The sequence below is a fragment of the Ascaphus truei genome, chromosome 1 (assembly GCF_040206685.1).
Source record: "Ascaphus truei isolate aAscTru1 chromosome 1, aAscTru1.hap1, whole genome shotgun sequence".
NCBI lineage: Eukaryota > Metazoa > Chordata > Amphibia > Anura > Ascaphidae > Ascaphus > Ascaphus truei.
In genome coordinates this window covers 271,249,342-271,275,217 of record NC_134483.1, presented here as the reverse complement: position 1 = coordinate 271,275,217, position 25,876 = coordinate 271,249,342, and the positions used below count along the sequence as shown (strand labels likewise).

The window sequence follows — 25,876 nt, the reverse complement described above, 5'->3', positions numbered from 1 at the left end:
AATACAAGTATGGGGGGAGGGGGGTGCGACTCATCAGCGGGCAATCAGCGGAACCTGAACCAGCGGAAACGCATTGACGCAAGAGACGGAGGACAACTGCAACCCTGAGGACCCAGTTCAGCCGACTTGTTTCAAAGGACACACAAACACAAGTTAAGGTTTTGTGCCCTGGAGGCCGTGAGTAGCATAATAAAAAAGGTTATACCATAGAAAGTACCCCGCGGCACCCCCCTCCACCCGTAGCAACCCCAACCCAAGCACATAGCCCCCCGCCCTTCCCCCCCCCCCCTCCTCCCCACCCTCCCCCCTCCACTCCACCACACGTCCCCCCCCTTCCCCCCGCATCCCCCCTCCCCCCTCTCACCCCCCCCCCACCCGGGTTTCCTTTCCCACTCCCCCCCCCCCAGCCCCCACCCTCCCCCCCACTCCCAAAACCCAGGTCCACAGTACATGAGAATGATACACATAAACCCACGACCCACAACCGAAAAGTATATATAATGTGTGGAATGCCCCTATGCCTCTCCTTATACTTCCCCCTCTCTAGAACGACATTCAGAGGAAGTAAAAGTACATAGAAAAGCTATGAATACCCTCGCTGATCTCTAAACAGCACATAGCATACTGATGGGACAGAGTGATACAATAGATGTAACACACAAAAATGTGAAATGCCTGTACTGCATGAAATGTTCCGTCAACCTCCCCCCCTCCCTCCCCCCTCCCTTCCTCCCCCCCCTCCCTCCCCCCTCCCTTCCCCCCCCCCTCCCTCCCTCCCCCCTCCCTTCCCCCCCCCCCCTCCCTCCCCCCCTCCCTTCCCCCCCCCCCTCGACGCTAGATAAAGTTGAAAAATATACATAATGTATGATGTGCACCTATGCCTCCCCTAATAGACCTGAGCTGACTCTCAGACAGTGTACAAGATTCCCATTACATAGAGTGGTATGAGAGTTACAACATATAAAAATGTGAAATGCCTGTACTGCCTGAAATGTTCCATTAACCTCCCCCCCCCTCCCCTCCCTATCCCCTTCCCTTCCCTACCCCCCTTCCCCTCACTACCCCCTCCTCCCCCCCATTTTCCCCCTCTCCTTTTCCCCCCCCCCTCTCTTCCCCCCCCCATCCCCCCCTCTCCTTTCCCCCCCCTCCCTCCCCTCCCATTCCCCCTCCTCCTTTCCCCCCCCCCCCTCTCTCCCCCCCTCCCTTCCCCCCCTCCCCTCTCCCCCCCCTCCCCTCTCCCCCCCCCCCCTCCTCTCCCCCCCACTCCCCCCCCTCCCTCCTCCCCCCCACTCCCCCCCTCCCTCCTCCCCACGGGTGCTATACAAAAGTTGAAAAATATATGCAAGAAGAGATATGTACCTATGACCTTCCTTGGAACAGAACCTAGAGGAAGCAAAGGTCCATAGGAAAATTGAATGTGCCTAGGCTGACTGCCAGATAGTGTATAGCATACCTATTGTACAGAGCGATACAACTGACGCAGCATATAAAAATGTGAAATGCCCACACTGTTGGAAAGGAACCGCAAACCCTCCCCCCACCCCCACATCCACCCTCCCACCCCTCCCGCCCCTCCCCTCACCCCTCCTGCCCCCCCCTCCCCCCTAGCCCCCCACCCGCCCCCCTCCCCCCCACCCGCCCCCCTCCCCCCTAGCCCCTCCCCCACCCACCCCCTCCCCCCCTGTAATATATAAAAGTTGTGAATTAAACGCAATGTGGTTTATGCACCTATGCCTTTCTTTGGAATAGAACCCAGGGGACGCAAAGATTTATAAGAAAACAAAAGGTGCCTTGACTGATTCCCAGATAATATAATGCATACTAATAGCAAAAAGTGGTATAATGGATGCAACATACAAAAATGTGAAAAGCCTATATTGTTGGAAAGGTTCTGTCAACCCCCCCCCATCCCAACCCACCCCCCCACTATCCCACCACCCCCCCCCCCCACCCACCCACCCCTCCACCCCACCACCCCCCACCCCCCCCATCCACTACCCCACCACCCACCACCCCCCCCCCACCAACCGCCCCAACCCCCACCCCCCCTCCACCCCCCCACCCTCCACTCCCCCAACCCCTCCCTCACCCCCTACCCCATCCCCCCCCCCCCACCCCCTTCCCACTCAGACGAAGCAAACTGACAAAAGAAAGTTGAAACTGCTTGGGTGGAAAATCAAAATGTGCAAAGTGAGGCTGTGGTGTAATACTAAGCAACAGATGTTGTATAAAAATGCAAAATGTTTAAACTGCCTGAATCACACCCTCACCTCCCCTATCTTCCCTCACCCGTGGATTGAGAATTTACATAAAAAAGGGGTTAAGTAATTTCTATAGAGGGTTTGGACCCCTCAGACGTCCAACGGTGGACTGACCCGGAACCACCCCAGAAGGGCTCTTATAGCCCAAATGCCGGCTGTTCTTAAAGCTGGCAAAAGTTTGTTGAGACCTTTTCAAGGCCTCGTTACAATCTATTTCTATCAGCTGACCCTGTCCCAGCTGATCTTCGCCCTACCCCCGTTGACCCTCCCCCACGCCGCCCCTCCTCAGCTTAAAATAACTATCTTAGCCAAAAAAAACTCACAACTCCCACACCTACAGAGATATAAACTAGACTCAGACTTACTGAATCAGGGCCCCTCAGATGGGAAAGATGAGGCCTTACGACACCCTCTAAAAAAGAACCCAAATGGCTAGCCAAACCACAATTAAATTCACCTCTCTCAATGTGAAGGGCCTCCAGAATAACCGTAAAAGGAGGCTAGCACTCCAAGATATGAAAAGATCAGGGGGGGACATCATATTTCTACAGGAGACCCACTTCACATCACAAGACCCCCCAAATTTATTCAAAAAAGTGTTCCCAATGTGTTTTTTCGCATCATTTACTAGCAAAAAAAGGGGCGTAGCTGTCCTGATCAGACAGGGCACCCCATTCAATCACATCAAAACAACTGCGGACCCAGAGGGTAGATTCCTAGTGGTATATGGCTCCTTAGCGGGCTCAGCGATCGCTCTTATCAATGTATATGCCCCAAACGAGAACCAGACCGAATTCCTAAAGAAAGTACTCGAGGGCATAGACCCGGGATATCTATCATCGATGATAGTGGGAGGGGACCTAAACATGGTCCTCAACCCTACCGAGGACAGATCGACCACAATGGGTCCCCCCCGCACAACCCCCTCCCAGATCACAGGGAAAAGGTTTAGGGGAATCTTGAGCGAGTTTTCACTGGTGGACATCTGGAGAACCCAACACCAGGGCCAGAGAGACTATACTTTCTACTCAGCACCTCACCAGACCTACTCTCGAATAGACCACTTTCTGGCCACAAAAAATGTGGTGGCGGCAACAACTGACTCCGACATAGGACCGATCACATGGTCTGATCATGCCCCAATTACCATAACCTTGACAACACCCTTTGAAAAGACAATAAATTACTCATGGAGGCTAAATGACTCACTACTCAACCATCCTGAGATAGAAAGAGAGATTAGATCTGCCATTCGAGACTACTTTTTTTTTAACTCAGGATCCGTCTCCTCTCCAGCAATCCTGTGGGAAGCCCATAAGGCAACCATTAGAGGGAAATTCATCTCCATCGCATCCCACAGGAAAAAAGCCCGCCAAAAACTAATAAAGGAGCTCACGGATGATATCAAAATAATAGAACAAACTCATAAAGCTAACCCCTCAAAAAAAATCTATAAAACATTGACAACAGCTAGAGCAAAACTTAGACAAATCCAGCTGGAGGATGTTGAGAAAGCCCTTAAATGGACCAACCAACAATATTATGATAAAGGGAACAAGGCAGACAGACTCCTAGCGACTAAATTAAGAGGGGTGCATAAACGGTCCCAAATCACGGCGATCAAGAGTAGGTCTGGTGAGATACAACATAGTGACAAAAAAATAGCAGCCGAATTTACAAAATTTTACACCGAACTTTATAACCTAAGATCCAAAAAGAGCCGCCCCGAATCAGCAGCATCTGAATTAATAGCACAATACTTAGATAAGTGTCAACTCCCCATACTAACGGAGGAGGAAAACACAGTCCTCAATGCTGAGATTTCAAAAGAGGAACTGGAAGAGGCGGTCAAATCATTAAAAATCACTAAGTCTCCTGGCCCAGATGGCTTCACTAATGTTTACTATAAGAGATTCTTGCCAGTATTATCCACGCATCTCCTAAGAATATTTAACGATTTTATGGAAGGAAATCAAATCCCTACGTCAATGTCCCTGGCCACCCTGGCCATAATACACAAAGAAGGCAGGGACCCGATGCAATGTGGAAGCTACCGTCCAATCTCCCTGCTTAACTGTGATCTCAAACTATATAGCAAAATACTCGCAAATAGATTGAATCCCATTTTACCAAGATTAATAGATAAAGACCAAGTGGGATTCGTAGCAGGCAGACAGGCCTCGGACAATACCCGAAAGATAATTGACATTATTGAACATGTCCATCTCACAGGGACCAAAGCATTACTCCTTAGCTTGGACGCAGAGAAGGCGTTTGATAGAATAGACTGGCTATTCATGGACCATGTTATGCGCAAATTCGGCTTCAAAGACGCATATCTAGAAGGAGTCCGTAGATTATATCAAAATCCATCTGCAACAGTAAAACTACCAGGGGGCAGTAACCAGAGATTTGAGATTACTAATGGAACTCGACAGGGATGCCCCCTATCTCCTCTCCTCTTTGCATTAACCATAGAACCCCTAGCAGCGGCAATAAGAACAAATAGAGACATCAAAGGAATAGAAATTGGACACAGGCAGCACAAAATATCACTATTCGCAGATGATGTCATTTTAACCCTGACGCAACCCCAAACATCCCTACCTAACCTCCAAAAAGAACTCCGAGATTTTGGAGATATATCAGGCTATAAAATCAATAACGATAAATCGGAAGCATTAAATCTAAGCCTGCCAGAGCCAGAGGTGAAACTCCTCAAATTAAACTTTAACTATCATTGGAGCTCCTCGAGTATCAAATATCTGGGAGTAAAGATAGCGAGGAACTACCAATCCCTATATCAACAAAATTACCCGACCTTATTCCAGAAAATTAAACAAGACCTAGCGAAATGGGGAGGATATCAAATATCATGGATCGGGAGAATGATCTCGGTTAAAATGAACATACTCCCCAGATTATTATATTATTTCCAGACGCTCCCGGTCCACATCCCTGGCTCAGAATTAAAGAATATACAAAAACTAATCTTCCACTTCATTTGGCAGGGTAAGAAACCCAGAACCGCTAGGACAGTTCTCATGGCATCAAGGGGAAGAGGAGGACTTGGGGTCCCAGACATCACAAAATACTACCTAGCCGCACAATTGCGACAGGTGGTAGTCTGGAATGCCAACCCAAACCAATACTGTTGGCTAGACATAGAATCATACTACGCCGGAACGCCTTCACTACCAGCTTGCCTTTGGTCCCTGAGCAGGGAAGACATGCAGAATAGTAAACTCAAATTAGGTCCAATGAGACACACATGGGAGATCTGGACGAGATGCAAATATAAATTTAAGCTCACTTCGCCCCAATCCCAACTCATACCAATTCACAAAAATCCGAAATTTCCTCCTGGTTGTGAGCCCAGACAGCTGGATCAATTCAAAGTAAAAAATATTAGAACGATCGCTGACCTCGTGAGCATTGGAGAATTCCTGAGCTATCAAAATCTACAAACCAAATATGAAATAGTAAGGTTGGACGTATTTAAGTATCTACAAATTCGGCACTTTGTTCGTACCTTATCCCCAACGTTGAAATTTCCCCCTCTCACAGTTTTTGAGCGGCTCTGTCGAGAAACAGGCCACCAGAAAGGTCTTATAACACAAATTTACGCAGTATTAGAAAGGGCTATAGAAGCCCCCACCCATGATTATATGCTGCATTGGGCAGCAGAATTGGGCATAGTTATAGACCGAGAGGACTGGGAAAGAATTTGGGAGAATGCCTCAGGAACCTCCATATGTACCACAATCAAAGAAAATATATATAAAATACTGTTCCGCTGGTATCTTACCCCAGTTAGAATAAACCAAATCTACCCCCAGGCGTCCGATCTATGCTGGAGAGGTTGCGGTCAAAAGGGGGACATGGCACACATTTGGTGGACATGTCCGGAAATTCAAAAATACTGGGGAACCACTCAAAAATTAATAGAAGAGGTCACCGGCCTCAAAATCCCTGTCGACCCGCTGACCTACCTGTTGGCCAGGCCCCTAGAAAATGTGGACCGACCAACAGGTAAATTAATCTCCTTCATCCTAACAGCGGCTAGATGTGCAGTGGCTGCCGCCTGGAAGAAAGTGTCTCCCCCCTCAAAACAAACGATAAAAAATAGGATACAAGAGGTAATGAACATGGAGAAACTATCGGCTTTTCTGAAAAGATCCACGGACTCCTTTAATAAAACATGGGACCCGTGGCTAACCCATATGGCACCCCCACGTCCCTAACCCAAAGATGAAAAGTAAAAAGAACGAGTCTAGAAACTCCAGTAGAAATACTCTGAGGACGTAATAAGCAACAAGTATCACCCCCCCTCCCCCCTCCCCACCTTCCCTTCCCCCCCTTTTCATACTCTTACTCTCTGTTTCCATACTCGCGCCCCCCTCACAACCCCAGGAGGGCCAGGAGGGCGATGAGCTTTCCTTTTTCTCTCTGGTTTCTTTAACCAAAAAATGGAGAAAACTTGTATTAGGCTGTATTAACATATATGACATGTACATTGTGAAATAAGTATTTGCCTAATAAAAAATTTTGGAAAAAAAAAAAAAAAAATACAAGTATACTGCTATACTCATGTAAAAACAATTGTGCTCCCTCCTGACGACATTGTGATCATTATATCCATATGAAGAAATGCTCAAATATTAATTTATTTCCTCTGAGGAGAACCTTACAGAAAAACATTGGCAATTATGCACTGAAGGCATTAGTATAAGCCATTAAACCACATTCGGAAACAACATTAGGAAATAACAAGTTATTGCCTATTTGTGCCCGTTCTTGAACAGTTAATTCATTGTTTATGATTTACTATTAATAAAGTTATTTTCATAAACCAACTATATGATGAACCATTAGAATATTTTCTGTACATAGTTTCTGTAAACGATTTCTTTAGATAATACCCCACAAAGTATATTTCTTTAATATATTCAGAGATAGTAAGCAGGTCACTTCCCCAGAGAATGCTGCCATTGTGTAAAACACATTTGATCATTTAGTAACATGATTACATTTTTCAGACATAAATAAAGACTACTTCTGTCTCAAGGTTCATGATCATTTTAGAAAGTGGTTTATGGTCCACTCCACATTAATTCCTTCTGGGAACCTTGTTCTTAAAGTAAAGATCCAAAAGGACTCTCTACAATTTAGAGTGTTGAGGACGTCACCCCCTCTCTCTCGTCTTATCACTTTCTCTAAACCTATGAACGAGAAGTTTTTAATACTACCCTTACTGCATTGCGCAAAATGCTTTGATACAGGATGTTCCAAATCCCTTTTACGAATTAATCTACAGTGCTCTTGCATTCTTATTTTGAGAGCCCTCGTAGTTCTACCAACATATCTCTTCCCACAGCCACAACTAATTAGGTAAACTACAAAGTTTGTATTGCAATTAATATAGCTACTGATGTTATATTTTTTATGTGGACTGTGGGAAAAGAAATGCTGCGAGGGCCTCATAAACTGACACATGTTGCAGTTATTGCACCTGAAGGAGCCTTTAGTCAAGAACCGGTCAGGATCACCCACTTTGGTGGAGATCACGCTAGGGGAAATGAATGCGGCCAATGTCTTGGCTCGCCTGTACACACACTTTGGGCCTGACTTCGTATACTCACATAGAATGGGATCCATTCGTAGTAATTCCCAATGTTTGTTTATGATCTCTCGAACCTGACCACTTGATCTATTATATTGAGATATGAAAAGGGGGCACACCTTATCATTTCGTTGGACATTCTTCCCCTTTAGCTCATTCCTCACTCTGGACCCCGGGGGCAGGTTAGTTTCTCTATCAATCTCCATTACCTCTTGTACAGTGGATTGGAGGGTCTCCCGATCATACCCTCTTTCTATAAATTTGTTGGTCAGCACCTCAGACTGGGCCTTGAAATCACTCATTGTAGAGCAGTTCCTCCGCAATCTGAGGTACTGGCCTTTTGGTATTCCCTTTACCACTGATCTGGGGTGACAACTGTCCGCTCTAAGGAATGAATTTCTTGAATTTGTCTTTGTACTGCTGCGGCCAAGTTTATTTGAGCATTTGCCCGTTCTTGGCCGCAGCAGTATCCTGGCGCGCGCCGCAGGGTGACGGGCGCGCGCCGAAGCAGCGGAAGAGCGCCCTCCGATCGGGGCGCTCTCCCTACCGCTGCCGGGTCCGCCGGGTCCCCCGGAACCCCCTGCCGCCGTCCCGCGATCGCGGGACACCAGGGCTCCCTCGGTGAGCCCTGGACGCGCGTGCAGGGGGCGCTGGCACCCGATGAGCATCACGCTGAGGGAGTGCGGCTCGCAAACCGGGACATTTCCCGGCTTGCGGAATGAGCCGCACTCGGATAAACTGTGTCGGCAGTGTATATACATCTGATTGTATTTTAAGATCCATGTCAATATAGAATAGAATGTCAAGGTAGCTAATGTGTTGTGAGTGATAATTTATCGTAAAATGAATATCCAAAGTGTTATCATTGATATAATTAAAAAATTCTAATAGTGTTTCTGTGCTCCCGTGCCAAATAAAAATTAAGTTGTCTATAAACCGTTTATAAAAAATAATATTGTGTCGAAACAAATTCTACGTGAGTATACGAAGTCAGGCCCAAAGTGTGTGTACAGGCGAGCCAAGACATTGGCCGCATTCATTTCCCCTAGCGTGATCTCCACCAAAGTGGGTGATCCTGACCGGTTCTTGACTAAAGGCTCCTTCAGGTGCAATAACGGCAACATGTGTCAGTTAATGAGGCCCTCACAGCATTTCTTTTCCCACAGTTCACATAAAAAATATAACATCAGTAGCTATATTAATTGCAATACAAACTTTGTAGTTTACCTAATTAGTTGTGGCTGTGGGAAGAGATATGTTGGTAGAACTACGAGGGCTCTCAAAATAAGAATGCAAGAGCACTGTAGATTAATTCGTAAAGGGGATTTGGAACATCCTGTATCAAAGCATTTTGCGCAATGCAGTAAGGGTAGTATTAAAAACTTCTCGTTCATAGGTTTAGAGAAAGTGATAAGACGAGAGAGAGGGGGTGACGTCCTCAACACTCTAAATTGTAGAGAGTCCTTTTGGATCTTTACTTTAAGAACAAGGTTCCCAGAAGGAATTAATGTGGAGTGGACCATAAACCACTTTCTAAAATGATCATGAACCTTGAGACAGAAGTAGTCTTTATTTATGTCTGAAAAATGTAATCATGTTACTAAATGATCAAATGTGTTTTACACAATGGCAGCATTCTCTGGGGAAGTGACCTGCTTACTATCTCTGAATATATTAAAGAAATATACTTTGTGGGGTATTATCTAAAGAAATCGTTTACAGAAACTATGTACAGAAAATATTCTAATGGTTCATCATATAGTTGGTTTATGAAAAGAACTTTATTAATAGTAAATCATAAACAATGAATTAACTGTTCAAGAACGGGCACAAATAGGCAATAACTTGTTGTTTCCTAATGTTGTTTCCGAATGTGGTTTAATGGCTTATACTAATGCCTTCAGTGCTTAATTGCCAATGTTTTTCTGTAAGGTTCTCCTCAGAGGAAATAAATTAATATTTGAGCATTTCTTTATATGGATATAATGATCACAATGTCGTCAGGAGGGAGCACAATTGTTTTTACATGAGTATAGCAGTATACTTGTATTTTAAGGGTGTATTTAGTTTAGTTTAGTAACAAAAAATTTTAACCAATAAATTGTATAATATTGAGCTGTTTATTACAATGATGTATGGTGACATTGATTGCCAAACTAAACGCGTAGTTTTGTGGAGATAACCCGCTTTTTTTGTGTAATTTGTTATTGCCTTTCCGGATGGAGGGTTGTATTTGAGTCTGCTCTTTTCTATTCTTAGGCAGCTCAGACGCATCGATCCGTCAATGGATAAGGCAATTTTGGTTATCCACATGCGCATGCGCGTGGCGGAGGGGCAGGGGTACTCAATTGCCGCATCCAGGGTTGGTCTCCTGAGCAGCGCTGTGTTCACCAGCTGGTGCACGTCACCGTGGCAGTGGGATGATTGGTATGCGGTGGTTGTGGTATCACGGGGCTCGATCGCGGCGCGCATGCGCGAGGGATATCATTCTCATTGGTTAGTGGCGGTCTGATGACGTCACCACATATCGCGAGATTTGACCGGTCATCTGTATTTAAATGGCAGTATACCGTGTAAAGGCACTTCTTGACAAAGTGCTCTGCACGAAACGCGTTGAAGGGCTGCGTCCCTCATTTTATGCCTTGACAATAAAGAAAGTTTTTGCCAGACCTGCTCTCGTTTGGATGCTGTGCGCTACACACCTACACTACAAGAAATAGAATATAAAATGATGCAAATTATTAGGTCACTAGCTTTAATGCAGGGGTGGCCAACTCCAGTCTTCAAGGGCCACAATTACTGAGCCACTGATTAAGCCACCTATGCTGAAGCAGGGATATCCTGAAAACCTGACCTGTTTTTGGCCCTTGACCACTGGAGTTGGCCACCCCTGCTTTAATGCATCACCCATTTGTCATCAATTAATTTTACTCTGAAACATGCTTCTTTGTAGTCTATTTATACAATGCAAGTTGGGTTACTAAAAGATACCAACTGATTTTGCACTAAAATGATAAACATTTTGCAACCAATTCACTTAGGCAAAAAAGGAGGGAGTGTGCGTGTGTGTGCCAACGATGACAGCTGTTATATACTTGTTGGGTCTGTTAATGCAGGGGTGTGCAAACCTTTGAAGCTGAGCCCCCCTGCCTGCTCCCACCAATGCTCGCGCCCCCCTTACCTTTTTTGCCAGCGTGAAATGACGCAGCGGGGTCATGTGACATGACGTCGCATGACCCCGCAGCATCATTTGACGCCACGTTGCCATGGCGATGGCCTTGAAATGGTGCAGCGGGGCCATGTGACTTCACACCAAGCCTCTGCATCTGGGTAAGTTGCGTTGCAGAGGCCTTGCGCGGTCCCCCGGCATTTCATTGAAATGCCTTAGAGAAGAGCGCAGGGCCCCTGTAACTGCCGCGCCCCCCCCCCACAGAAAAAACTGCGCCCACCAGTTTGCTCGCCCGTGTTAATGCATTATGATATATCTAAAAACTTTCACCTAGTCGCTATAGTACCAAATTTACCAAGCAGTGCTACTACATAAAACTCCTTCCCGTGCATCCTAGTAAATATGGCCCCCTACGAACCCTTTGGCCTCGAACCACAGAAGGATGCTTAGCTTTAGCATACCTCAGCGCCCCATTCATACTGTATGAATGGCAGTAAAAGCGTGCTAAAGCTTAGCACCCTTTTGTGGATCTGGGCCTTTGAGTATTCACTTTTTGTGTCCTTTGACACAGAAGGTGTTTTATGAACTACCACCACTAATTAAATATAAACCATAATGTTAAAAAAAATCAGTTGCAGGAAAATGTATATGGCATTCATCAGGCGTCTGTTTACATCTGGAATAAAGAATTAATCCTATTTCAGTTCCCAAGTTTATTATTATTATTATTATTATTATTATTATCATCATGTTTGTTTTTGCCTTTCTATAGAATGACTGTTGGTTTGCCATGAGCTCTGTTAAATCAGGCTTAATAACATGACCACACCTCAAAATAACAGGGTGTTTTACTGGCTAACACTGCCCTGATTTTATTTATTTTTCATAAATAAATCTGATCCCAGTTTGGTTTAGTCATTTTTGTCTAGTCAGGTCATACAAAGCGTCTAGCTCCAGTGCTCTGGATGTTAAAGGAACAATCCAAGCCGTTTTTTTAACTGCAACTGTTTTGTATAGTCATTGATTTTATACACATTCTACATTTTCTTGAACTTTAGTTTTCTTATTGTACAGTATATAAAAATACAATTGTATCCACACACCCCTCCCTCCCCCCTATATACACGCACAGTCACTGTGCGGGGGGGGGTCTCTCTCTCTCTCACACACAGGGGGCGGGGTCAGTGTTTACCTGTTGCTGCCTCCTCTCCCATCTCTTCTTCCCTGTCTGAGAGATGCTGCTCAGAGCTCTGGAAGCTCATTGGCTAGAATTCAAACCCTGGCAACGTGCCAATAGTTCAAATAATAACAGGATAGTATTGGCCAGTAATGCGTTATTCTTCAGGGATTATTACTGAATTATAGTCTTAAAACTCGTATAATCCCTTCAATACTGAAAGCTGATTGTCTGGTTTAAGGACTGTAATTCATCCAGTGAAGGGTAAAATTTGTGGCACCTTGTTAAATTTTGAATTGTAGCCAATCAGCTTTCAGAGCAGCAGCGCATGTTAGGCTGCGTCCATAGAAGGACAAGCAGCGCTGAGCCCCGGCATCCTCAATGAGGATGTCTTTAGAGGGGGCTCACGCGAGCGTCCGCAGGCGTGCTGAGGAGTTGAATTTTTCAGCCAACAGCCAAGCTGTTTTTCAGCGCACTGTCGGCTGAAAACATCCAATCAGCGATTGGCCCAGCGACGTCACTGCCCCGCCTCCCTCCGCCTCCCGATCGCGCCCGCTGGCTCGCCTGCATGTGCATGAAATCGCACAGGCTTCAGCAGGCGAGCCTCAGCGTCAGCGCGGTTCAGCACTGCTCCCATCTCTATGGACGCAGCCTTATACAGTGAGTGAGCTCTCTGACAGGGGTGGGGAGGCAGCAGATAGACCAGTGGTTCCCAAACCTTGTTCTCTCCAGGCACCCCTAATCACAGTGCTCAGTTGCTGAAGCACCCCCACAACAGGACAGTTAGTGAATGAAGACACAGGACAGAGATAGTCACAGGACCCCTCCTCCTCACCTCTCTCCTGCCCATGCTGCTTCCTCCTCTGCGTGGCCTCACTCTCAGGCTCATGACACCATCTCCTGAAGGAGGAAACTGCCCAGCCTCCTATCAATTACCCTGCTGTCTCCCTGCTCTGGGAAATCCTGCAGCATCATTTTGATTCTCTCAGGGAACCCCAGTTGGGAAACGCTGAGTTAGACGTGAGTGTGTGCTCCTCATAGGAGAGATTGGGGGAAAAGGAGAGTGACTATGTGTGTTTGTATATATGTGGCCATGCAGGGCCGTCTTAACATATGGGCACGCTGGGCAGTTGTCCGGGGGCCCCACAGCAGAGGGGGACCCCACGCGCCCGGCTCATGCGTGCCAACCATAGGGTTGCCAGGTGTCCGGTTTTCACCTGGACAGGCCGGTAATTCTGCTGCCTGTCCTCCGGTATAAAATTGTTGCGGCAGCGTGAGGGCTGGCATGGTCAGTGGCGAGGGCAGGCAAGCGTTAAGTGCTGAGAGGGCGGGCGGAGGCAGAGAGAGGGAGGGCCGGTGGATGGGCAGAGCAAGGAGGACCGGTGTGCTGTCCCTGATTGGAGTAGAGGACAGCCAATCAGAGGACAGCAGGGGCGGAGCCCACACCCTGGCGGGCCAGAGACATAGGCTGCGGTCCCAGTAATGTCTGTGACACGCGCGCCCGGCGGGGGGGGGAGGGCGGCGCGTGCACAGCGCTAACCGCGATCTGCGGTCTGTGAGGGAGAGAGGGATCTTGCGACGGGAGGGGGCGTGGTCGGGGATTTGCGGGGCGTGGCCATCACGTCACGGGGCTGGTTCGCCCTCATTGGGTGAACCGCCGGTGGGTGCGTGGCCACGCCTCCGTCGCAAGGTTTGAACTCAATTTGATTGTTGGAAAAAACATTGCAGCACGGCGCGGCTGCACCTTCAGCGTGACGTGCGTACTGGGCCCAGCCCCATTGAGGGGCGGTGCTTACACGCACAGCGCACGCACAGCGCACAGGCTGTTACTGGGACCGCAGCCATATTCTTGTGCTGTCTGTGTCCTGCAGGAGATAGGTAAAGTACAATGTGGGGGGTATATGATATGTATTGGGGAGGCAGGAGTATATTTAATATATATGGGGGTATATTTTATATGTATTGGGGTGGTAGGAGTATATTTAATATATATGGGGGTGGTGGGGTATATTTTATATGTATTGGGGTGGTACGAGTATATTTAATATATATGGGGGTAGTGGGGGTATATTTTCTATGTATATGGGTGGTGCGGTATATTTTATATGTATTGAGGTGGTGGGGGTATATTTTATATGTCTTGGGGAGGTGGGGGTATATTTTATATGTATTGGGGTGGTGGGGCATATTTTATAATGTATTGGGGTGGTGGGGGTATATTTAATATATATGGGGGTTGTAGGGGTATATTTTATATGAATTGGGGAGGTGGGGGGATATTTTATATGTATTTGGGAGGTGGGGGAATATTTTATATGTATTGGGGAGGTTGGGGATATTTTATATGTATTGGGGAGGTTGGGGATATTTTATATGTATTGGGGTGGTGGTGAGATATTTAATATATATGGGGGTGGTGGGAGGATATTTTATATATATGGGGGCGATGGAGGATATTTAATATATATATGGGGGTGGTAGGGGTATATTTAATATATATGGGGTGGTAGGGGTATATTTTATATGTATTGGGAGGTGGGGCTATATTTTATATGTATTCGGGAGCGTGTTTTTTTTTTTGAAGTGAAACTTCTTTAGTGGCACCTATTCTGATGGGGTAAAACGGGAGAGATGGGGGACAAATGTGAAACGGAAGTGACGTCACGGCTTCCCCCTCCCCCCCCCCCGCATCTACAGTGACATGCGGCGCCGCTCCTAACAGCCGCTGCTCCCCCACACACACCCGCTGTGACATGCTGCCCACACACCTGCTGTGACATGCGGCGGCGGCGGCGATAGCCGCCGGCGCCGCTCCTAACGGCCACTGCCATGGGTATAGCAAGATGGCTGCCGCAGAGCTTCCGGTGCTGCGGGTGTAATAAGATGGCGGAAGCCCCGCAAGTACTCCGGCTGAGATAGGAGCCGCTGCTCAGCCTCTCTCCTCCCTCTTCCCTACCTCCGCTTCCCTGTGTCCCGCTGACTAAAGGGCGCCGCTCTCCTCACACGGCCGGCCGCTGTGCCGCTCCTAACGGCCGCCGGTCCCAGCTGCCATTCCCCCCAAACGTGCACTGCCATGCCGCGCATGCGCTGTTCCCCGCGCCCGCTGACATGCCGCGCATGCGGTAGTCATGGTGACGCCACGGCTCTCATAGGGACACTGCAGCCCACACTGCTCCAGGCCCTGATCTCCTGCGGCCTCTCCTCTCCTCCCGGTGCATGCCCGTGTCCCTGCAGGCCTCCCCTGGCCGCTGCTTGTGGGATGAGCCGCTGCGGGTCAGTCTCAGGCCTGAGCTCCGGGCAGGAGGTGACTGGTGAGGGCGGGGAGACTTTCACCTCCCTGGGCTGGTACCGGGGCGGGGAGCTGGAGCTGAGCCTCTCCCCATCCCTGCAGGGCGGCAGCTTCTGTGGGGTAGAGCCCGAGGGGCTCCTGTGGTCCCTGCAGCCGTGGACTCCCTTCAGGAGGCTGCTCCGGAGGGATGTGCAGACTAGCCGTCCGGCCGCCTGCTGGTCACGGCCGCCTAGGAGAGGAGCTTCATGCGGGAGGTACACACACTGTCACACACACGAGCACTCAGACACACACTGTCACACACACGAGCACTCAGACACACACTGTCACACACACGAGCACTCAGACACACACTGTCACACACACGAGCACTCAGACACACACTGTCACACACACGAGCACTCAGACACACACTGTCACACACACGAGCACTCAGACACACACTGTCACACACACGAGCACTCAGACACACACTGTCACACACATGAGCGCGCACACTCTCAGCGTCACGCGCGCGCACACTCAGCGTCACGCGCGCGCACTCAGCGTCACACGCGCGCACACTCTCAGCGTCACGCGCGCGCACACTCTCAGCGTCACGCGCGCGCACACTCTCAGCGTCACGCGCGCGCACACTCTCAGCGTCACGCGCGCGCACACTCTCTGCGTCACGCGCGCGCACACTCTCTGCGTCACGCGCGCGCACACTCTCTGCGTCACGCGCGCGCACACTCTCTGCGTCACGCGCGCGCACACTCTCTGCGTCACGCGCGCGCACACTCTGCGTCACGCGCGCGCACATTCTCAGCGTCGCGCGCGCACACTCAGCGGCGCGCCACGCGCGCACACTCTGAGCGTGTCACGCGCGCACACTCTGAGCGTGTCACGCGCGCACACTCTCAGCGTGTCACGCGCGCACACTCTCAGCGTGTCACGCGCGCACTCTCAGCGTGTCACGCGCGCACTCTCAGCGTGTCACGCGCGCACTCTCAGCGTGTCACGCGCGCACTCTCAGTCACGCGCACTCTCAGTCACGCGCACTCTCAGTCACGCACACTCTCAGTCACGCACACTCTCAGTCACGCACACTCTCAGTCACGCACACTCTCAGTCACGCACACTCTCAGTCAGTCACACGCACATATGAGGAATTCACACTTAGTGCAAATAGCTAATAGAGGGGATGTGTGCCGAGCACGCGCATTCTAAGTCAAATTTATTTGCGTTTTGTCAATGAAATTGTATTTTGATTTTTAATTAAAACATCACCAACACAAATACAATTTCTGTGACAAAAGTCAAAGAAGTTTCACTTACTATGCGCGTGCACAGCACACACACCTTTTTTTATATATATGTATTGGGGGCGTCACAACTTTTACCATTGTGTCCAGTATTTTTGGACAAGCCATCTGGCAACCTTACCCACCAATTCTAAAAATGTAAAATCTAGCTAGGAGGGCTCGCTCTCCCCCCGCCGAGGCGCCCGGCACCCCGGCTTGCTCTCCCCCCGCCCGGCACCGCTCGCTCTCCCCCGCCCGGAAGTGGAACCCCGGCTCCGCTCGCTCTACGCCCGCCCGGCACCCCGGCTCACGTCACAACCGCTCGCAGCCTAGCCGGTGCCTGCTGCTGCTAGTGAGCGCGTGGGAGGCTGGGAGTGACAGTCTGCATAGGTTAGAAGTATACACCAGTGACTGTCTTCATTGTGATATTTCTACAGATAAAAAGGGGGTACAGGTTGACTTTTTTCACTGTACTGCAGTTATAGCTTGCAAAGTGATGTTTCTCTTGTGAGGTATTGTAAAAGTTATATAAAAGATTGTTTTAAGAATAACACTGTAACAGTAAGATGTCAGAATAAATTGTAAACTAGATATTCAGGGGATATTAACTATTCGTTAACAAATCGTTAATTTACATTTTTATTCATGTGAGTGATTGTGTAGGCAGGGCCCCGTGCACTGCTTTGCCCGGGGCCCCTAATGTTGTTAAGATGGCCCTGTGGCCATGGCTAGTCTGGCTATAATGCTGCCCCCCCCCTACCTGTCACGTAAGTCCTGGTAGCTGCAGGCTGTGTCAGGCCCCCATCTTGGGTTTACCCCTCCTCATGCAGCTTCCTTGAGTGGCAGGAGTGGAGGTTGGACTTGGCCTGTGATTAACCAATCCTGGGATCTGATGCCCTCCCCTTCTGCACTACTGAAGAGGCAGCTCCAAATTGTAGTCAGCCTGGATCTCTCCCTCTTGGGATTGAGACGTTGCCCCCAGCCCTATCAGTGGGCTGAGGATACATGGCAGCTTGCCAGGCCTCAAGCCCCAGAAAGGGCCTTGGTACCATCTACAGGTTCGGAATCTGTATAAAGAGAACTGTATCCGCTGTAATACCATACAGTCTGCAGTGGGTGCAATAAAGACATTCTGTTCTATATACCCCTTGGCTGAGTCTACAGTCCATCAGGGGTGGGGTGGGGGTGTATGGAACATTGGTTCCACAGTGCGGGCTCTCTCCAGCCAAAGCTGGAGCCTGCTATGGATGGAGACACTCGCACTATGAAGTATGAACTTAAGCATCTAAAGGGAAAACCTGTCCTGTTTCCCCACAATATCATGGAACTTGGGAGAAGGAGTGGCTCAGTGAATAAAGACACTGACTGGCACTGGTTCAATTCCCGGTATCGGCTCTTTGTGACCTTGGACAGGTCACTTTATCTCCCTGTGCCTCAGGCACCAAAAACATTGTAAGCTCCACGGGGCAGAGACCTGTGCCTGTCCGTGTAAAGCGTTATGTAAAACAACCAGTGCTATACAAGAACATGCTATTATTAACTTCAGCATCTCCTGGACACTAACAGGTACTTGCACCAACAGACACCTGTAGCAAGGGCAGATCTCTCAGAGGGGGAGAGGGAAGCAGCGCCACATATACAACAAGGGGGGGGGGGCTGTAGTGTGTGTTGAGATGGGGGCTGTAGTGTGTGTGGAGATGGGGGCTGTAGTGTGTGTGGAGAGGGTGGCTGTACAGTTTTATTTCTATAGTCAAGTACTGTATAGTAAAAGTTCAAAAGAACCCTTTGAGAGCCTTGAGGCATCGCTACTAGAGATGGGCGAATCTACCCAAATTTTATATATATTTTCTGAAGTACAAATCAAAAAACTTTTTAGCCAGGAATATTTGTTGATAACAGTGGTCTCATAATGTATAATGCATTGGCAAATAATGAGCCAGTACTGCCATCTCCGAGTTGGTGGCCAAAAAAGGCTAATAAAAGGTGTGGTAACCAGGCTATATAAAAAAGGTCAAGCCGGTTTGGTTACCCCTGCTCCGTGTATAAGGGTTCAAGAGAGTTAGCTCTTGGACCCAGTAAAGTGTATTATTGCATTGTACTTTGCCCAGAAGATGGCATTGGATTAGCTGGGGGAGATGTGGCAGGCTTGCACATGTAGGAAGGAAGAGCCTGGGCACTACGGATTTCTGCTTATGAAAAAATGTATTAGTGAGCCAGTGTGATGACGTTTCGGCCCCAAGGGCCTTTCTCAAATGCTAATGGCATGCACATGTCCCTTCGCTATTCCAAATTTCCCGCTGGCCCAGCTTTTCTAACCGACTTGGCTCTGATTGGCTGCTTGAGAAAGTCCCCACGTGCTGATTGGTTGTTGAGTTCTGCCTCTATGTTTCAGCTAGAGCAGAAAGCTATAAGAAGCTAGGAGTCAATCACATGGTGTGTTCCCCTTGAGTAAGAGCCTAAAGAGCGCGGGTGGGCTTTTCAAAGTTGCTTTGTGCGAAATAGCAAGGCAACCGGCTTCGATTTGAAGCCTGAAAAGCCTGCCCGCCAGAGACTAAGTCCCGACTTTAGTGACCAAGTTCTCAGAAACTACGCGCATCAGCCTCAGACACCTCGGCGCGGGACAGACAGGGAGAGAGAAGTCTGCAATGGGGGAGAGCCCAGGCATGGCGCCAATTGCTCTGACCGGCCGCCGGCCCCCCCAGAAGCACTGCCCCCCTCCGCATCACCTCCACCCCCCCCCCCCCCCCTCCGCATCGACTATTGCAAAAAAAAATTGAATTGTAGCCAATCAGCTTACAGGGCTGCAGCGCATATCATACAGCAGCTCTCAGACAAGGGAGAGGAAGCAGCCGTGGGGCGAGGCAGGATGGGGAAGGGGGGGAAGAGACTAAGGAGAAAGGAGAGTGATGGTGTGAGTATACTACAAGAGTGTGGAGAGGGGAGGGCTCGTGTGTATGGATAGGGGGGGCTGTAGTGCAGGGTGTTGTCATGCGGCTCATGTCTGCAAGCCATCAGGGGGGAGAGCTGAGACAGGAGTCCCGTGCATGGTGACTGCAGGGGCTTGGTGAGCGCTGAAATTTGCTGCTTTGCTACCTATCCCCATCCCCCTGGTGCACGTAGGAAGAAGTCCTTGTGGCACTGTAGGCTCTGCCAAGATAAGGTAGGTCTATTGTGGGGGGTGGGGGGGCAAGTCTGGGGCTGTTTTGGGGGAGGGGAGTTTATGTGGGGCAGAGGGATTATTGTGGGGCAGGGGGAGTAGTGTGTTAGAAATTATTATAGTTTAACACTTTGCAACATTTTATTATCTGTACCCTACATATTTACATGAACTTAAAACAAGTGACTTTCAGTATAAAAAACGGCATGTAGCTGCAGGGCCGCAGACAGATTTCCATAGAGTTATGAACCCCCCCCCCCCACACACACACACCCCCATCGGCAGAGTTGCGAGCACCCCCCCCCCTATTTCACACATTGTGAGCACCACCATTTCACACCTTGCAAGCCCCCTCTATTTCCCTCCCTCTTCCCATGTATTTCTCTCCCGTCTCACCTCTCACTCTACCCCACTCCATCAATTACCCCACTCTCACTCAATCCCTGCCCCCCCCCCCCCCCCCCGCGGCTCACATGTGTTTCCCTCCCCTGCGTCAAACTCTTACTCCATCTTTTCCTAACTCCCCACCTCCAACAATTACCCCACTCTCACTCAATCCCCCTCCTCACACTCATTCCCACCCCCCTCACAAAATTCCCCCCACACAATATATACCAAAAAAAAACACCCCGAATGCAAAAATCTTCCCACCCCAAAATACATACAAAATATCCCTACCCCCCCCCCAAATATATACAATCCCCACCTCCCCAAATATATACAAACCCCCCCAAATACTTACAAAAAAGTATAAAAACCCCAATACATATTTAAAAAGACCTCAATGCATATAAAAAAAACCAATGCATATAAAAAACACAATGCATATAAAAAAACATAATGCATATAAAAAAAACACAATGCATATAAAAAACACACAATACATATAACCCCCCCATACATATAGGAAAAAAACAATACATATAAAAAAGACCCCAGAGCATATAAACCCCAATGCATATTTAAAAAATAAACAAGAGCACCCACTCTCTCTCTCGCACCCACTCTCCCTATGTCACTCTCTCCCTCTCTCTCTCCCGCTCTCTACCTGTCTCTCCCTCCCTCTCTCTCTGTCACACTCTCACACACACACCCAGGCTATCCCTGGGTCCAGACACGCAGTACTGTATGAATATGTACACAGTATAAGCCTGACTTTAGACCTTTGAGGCATATGTATATATTCATAATTAACTAGCTCACTGAACAATAGCAGTACAATGTGGCTAATTGATCCGTTACCAGCACTTATTGCATAAGGATTACATGCAGCATGGTTATATTGCACCATAGACTAATGGATAGCATATACAGCTACAACTGCTGATTCTGGGAACAGCCGATATCTTTCTTGAGAAGCGGAATATATTTTGTCTTTGCCGCTAGCAGAAACATTGCGGCTTATCTCTTGCTCAGAGTACTCTAGCCTCCAGCAGTGGGTCTTATATGGTTACTTTATTCACGTCAGACCCAGCATTATTGAGGGTCGCGTCGCCAGCACTATAAGCGCGGCCTTACTTGAGCTACGAAATAGACATCAAGCTTACATACTATCGCCTGACATGGCGCCTCACCTTGATATCCTGCTTAGGGTGATTTGCGAAACAGGAACCCTATTAGCCACTCTAATAATCCATCCTTGTTATGATCACCTAAAGGTCACCGCAGCATCCATGAGATAATATACCCCCTTTTTAAATTCGCTTAGCTTATTAGGCATTGTTTTTGTTAGGTTTCTTGGTCTACGACCTTATTCCAATTTATTTTAGATTGAGTATTGCTCACAATAAAGCATTAAGTTTTAATGTATTAACCGTATCAATTTACTTAAGCTCTCATACATTTTGGACTGAGGTTCATTAATTAGCCTATTTGTCAGATTATCCTATTATAGTATTTTTAGTGCTCTCACTACATAGGGGATTTCCGTTCTCTTATCTGTTATGTTCTGACGAAGTTGAGACATTAGAGGGTCTGACGTAAACGGCATTAGGGTTTTAGCAGCCATTTTGTCTGACTATTTTTGTCAGCCATCTTGTTATTGTTCAAGACCTTGTCTGTCATTTATGTTGTAATGTGCTGTGTTTGTGTCATCCATTTTGTCTTCAGTCTGTATGAAAGCGGCATGAAAGTTATAGTGGGTTAAAAGATGTTTCGCTCTCAGTGTTTACCAGATCTGGCCAGCCGAGCTGCAGAAGGAGGGAGGGGGCATACAGCCTTGAGGAGTGAGATTAGAATTAGAGAAGAGTTCTCACATTTAAGTGCCAGGTAAAGTCTTGAGAAGTGAGATCAGAATTAGAACCGACTTCTCAGCATTCGAGTGTCTGGTGGACTCAGAGATAGAAATCATTTCTCACATTCAACCACTTAAAGAATGTATGTATCATTTCATATTTTGTTATGTATTACAAGATTATGTCATTTTTAGTGACGCTCAAGCCCCCCCATAAAGGGGTGGAGCTTTAGTTTTTAGGGTATAAATGTATCTCATACCGTATTATCTGGGAGAGAGCTTTTTGTTTTGAAGCTGTCTCCACAGTGTGCACTCTGAATAAACTCATTTGATAACTAAAATGTTTTTTGTAACATTTTTACAACTTCACAGTTCACAGTCTGCCCCTGATTGTAGCACCTTAATTTCCCGAATTGTGACTGTTGGGGACCGGTGGGTGGCGGGACTGCAGGGGGCAGTGGGTGGCAGGGGCCCGACGGCCTGCGGGACTGGGGGGGGGGTTGGCTGGCGGTTGCGGGGGCCCGGCGGCAGGTCACAGCAGTTGTCGCCGGCCCTGCCCCGCTGCAGGCACCTGTCTGTCCCATGCTGGCTACTCCCGCGCGCGCCTGGCTTCCCTCGCACGCTGGCGCGCCAGAAGCTTAGGCCAGCTGATTTTTGCCGCTTCCGAGAGACCCCGCGTTTTTTTTTTTTTTTAACTGGCCCGGCCATGGCCACAGGGCCAGGGACGCCAACAACGGCAGACAACCCTGTTGGCGGCTGTAGACGGACGTTCACAGAGGTACACAATTGGAGACTTTTTGTAAGGTGAAATTATAACAAGGCTTTATTGTGCCTTTTCCTTTTCATCAGGAAACCATCCAAACACAGGGGGGGGGGGACAAAGCTTCTATTCACTTGGGAGTATTTCTAGTGAAACACTATGCAATTAATTCACATCTCCCTTAGTCAAGCATTTCTCCCAGCCCCAAACACATAGCATGAAATAAGCAGATATAAGAAGTCTCTTATGAATGAAAGTCTTATCTGTTTCTTGGAGGGAAAATCTTCTCAGTTCCTGGTTTAGCTCCCTTCCCTCAGGGTGTGTCAGCTTCAGGTTTAGTAGTTTTCCCTGTGTCTTGAAATAAGCTCTGCTGTGTCTTCTGGCAGAGCTCAAGACATGGTCAGCTCCATAGATCTGTGTTCTCTTGGTCAGTCTCTCCTGGGAGACTCAAGAACCCCTGCTCTGTCTCCAAAGGTCAGCTCACAAGTGAGCTAAGGAGTCACTTCCTGTCTCAACAGACAGGCTTTTGTAAGCAATCTAAATCAGGCAGGTGGTTTTTATTAATTGACTACCAGCAGTTAACCACCACACTGCTAGATTAAAGGCACATTACATGAACAGGGATTACTCCCCTGTTACAGCAGTCCTGTGTGGGCTTGTGTGTGTGTGTGTGTGTGTGTGTGTGAGTGTTTGTGATTGTGTGTGTGTGATGTGTGCAGGGCCCCAACAGGTCGGGGACTGCCGGTGTTGGCATCCTAGGCCCCGTAGGTCAGGCCAGTTCATTTATTTTTTTAAAACACTCTCTGACGGCAGCGCCAGAAGTCAGCTGGACTAAGCTTCCGGCGCGCCGGTGTGAGAGGGAGGTCCGGCTAGGCCCCCCCGCAGTCCCGCCACCGGCCCCCCCACTGTCAGCCACCGCCCCTCCGCAGAACCGCCAGCCACAAAGCCCCCGCCACTGCCCGCCAGCTCCCCCCCCCCCTGCAGCACCACCAGCCGCTGGGCCCATGCCACCGCCAGAAACCAACCCCCCACCGCCAGCCGCCAGGTCCCCGTCAGCCACCGCCAGCCCCCGCACTCACAGCCCCCCGCAGCACCGCCCCCACCCTGCAGCCACCGGCATACAAACAGCCACCAGCAAACCGTGCCCTCCCCTGCAGCCACTGGCACAACGCCCCCCTCTCCCCCTGCAGCCACCGGCCTGACCTGAGATCATCCCCAAGGTAAGTCTGATATGCAGATGTATTGGGGATGTATTTTGAAGATGTATTGGGGGGGTTGGGGTATATTTTTATATGTATTGGGGTTGGGGTATTTTTTAGATGTATTGAGGGCGTTGGGCGTTGGGGTATATTTGTATATGTATTGGGGGGTTGGGGTATATTTGTATATGTATTGGGCGTTGGGGGTGTATTTTTATATGTATTGGGGGTTTGGGTGTATTTTTATATGTATTGGGGGGTGAGGGTGTATTTTTATATGTATTGGGAGGTTAAGTAAAAATTGTACGCTAAAATTTGTTTTTCCGTGATAGGTGCGCTATGTGTTGGGGGGAGGGGGAGCCCTGCTCCTTTCATTTGCCCTGGGCCCCATGATTTCTGTTGGCGGCCCTGATTGTGTGTGTGTGTGTGTGTGTGTGTGTGTGTGTGTGTGTGTGTGTGTGTGTGTGTGTGTGTGTGTGTGTGTGTGTGTGTGTGTGTGTGTGTGTGTGTGTTTGTGTGTCTGTCAAGTGAAACACACTATATGAACAGTTGATAAGGGAAAAAGGATACCACCAGCAGCTGACTGAGTTTTGTATTATTACACTATATGAACAACTTTAAAATAGTAAATTCTCCCGTCATTTTAAGTAAAAGTAAAGTAAATTCAGCATACAAACAGAAATTACAACTCCTCTCCATTTCAGCCTTACCCCTTGCTCTTGTCCCCTGCCTTCCGTCACTCCCCTTGTAGCAAGAGACGTCTCCCAAACTCAAATTACAACTTTCGCTTGGGCTACGGAGACGGGAGACGTCATCCGTAGCTGTAGCCGTAGCCAGCACTATAAGCGCAGCCTTACCTTTGCCAGGCCTCCTTGTCCAACTGCGGCACCAACTCTTGCCCCACGACACAATGATCCTCATCAGCAATGATGTGAAGAAGTCCATGATCCTCAGTTTGTAACGCGTAGCTCACCACAAACGAAGAGCGACCGCGGTGCTGAGGTAGAGAATTGGTTAACGCCGACTCACAGCCACGCGGGCGCGCCTAGGATGTAGAGTAGTCGTTCAAGCCAGGTCAGGATTACAGATTGCAGAATAGTCAAAGTACTTGCCAGGTTCAGGAGCGGGAGAGTTGCGGATCATCAGAGTGCGTAGCCAAGTTCAGGATTGGAGAGTAGCGGATTGTCAGGGTACGTAGCCAGGTTCAGGATAGGAGAATATCGGATCGTTGGAGTACTTAGCCAAGGTCAGGACTGGAGACAGGAGAATGGTCGTTCGTAGCCGGATCAGGAGAGGAGAGGTGCGGAATCCGAGACAAGCAGGGTCAGGCAACAAGAGGTTAATCAGCAAGGCAAGGTCTGGAGCTAGAATGGAAACAAAAGAAAACAGCGCACAACGCCAAATATTGAAGCAAATTCAACAATATATTATAGATTTAAAAAGGGGGTAATATATCTGCGTACATAAAAAAGGTTGGTAAAAGGCATGTAGTGTGTATCACACTGTTTACCACTCGGCTGTTAGCTGTAGATTCAGGTGCTTGCTTCCCTCTGCTGCTGCAGCTCAGTTGATTCTGGGGCAGGACGTCAGTCTTTTCACTCCCAAGGGGATTTCCCTTCATGCAGCCAGGTTCAGCAGCTGGTACTGGGGCTCGGTGAAATCGCTCCTGCTTCCTAGCCGATATGAAGCTGCTCCTGTACCTTGGCAGGTGTATCCTCTGCAGAG

The 25,876-nt window shown here is 48.6% G+C and overlaps 1 protein-coding gene across 8 annotated transcripts in view; it reads right to left on the bottom strand.

The window, feature by feature from the left end:
* TEX15 (testis expressed 15, meiosis and synapsis associated) overlaps positions 1-25,876 on the bottom strand; it is a 171,631-nt gene that overhangs the window by 109,121 nt on the left and 36,634 nt on the right. For 2 of the 8 annotated variants that reach the window (XM_075604105.1, XM_075604114.1), the window contains exon 1: positions 13,066-13,540. The exons of 4 other annotated variants lie outside the window; for them this stretch is intronic. Coding sequence is in view for 1 of the 4 variants with exons in the window: in XM_075604072.1 (XP_075460187.1) it covers positions 12,246-12,315 (70 nt within the window). In the remaining 3 variants the exon portion in view is untranslated. Of the gene's footprint in view, positions 1-12,245; positions 12,392-13,065; positions 13,541-25,876 lie in introns of those variants that run through there. 2 more of the 8 variants (XM_075604072.1, XM_075604087.1) reach the window with 2 other exon arrangements.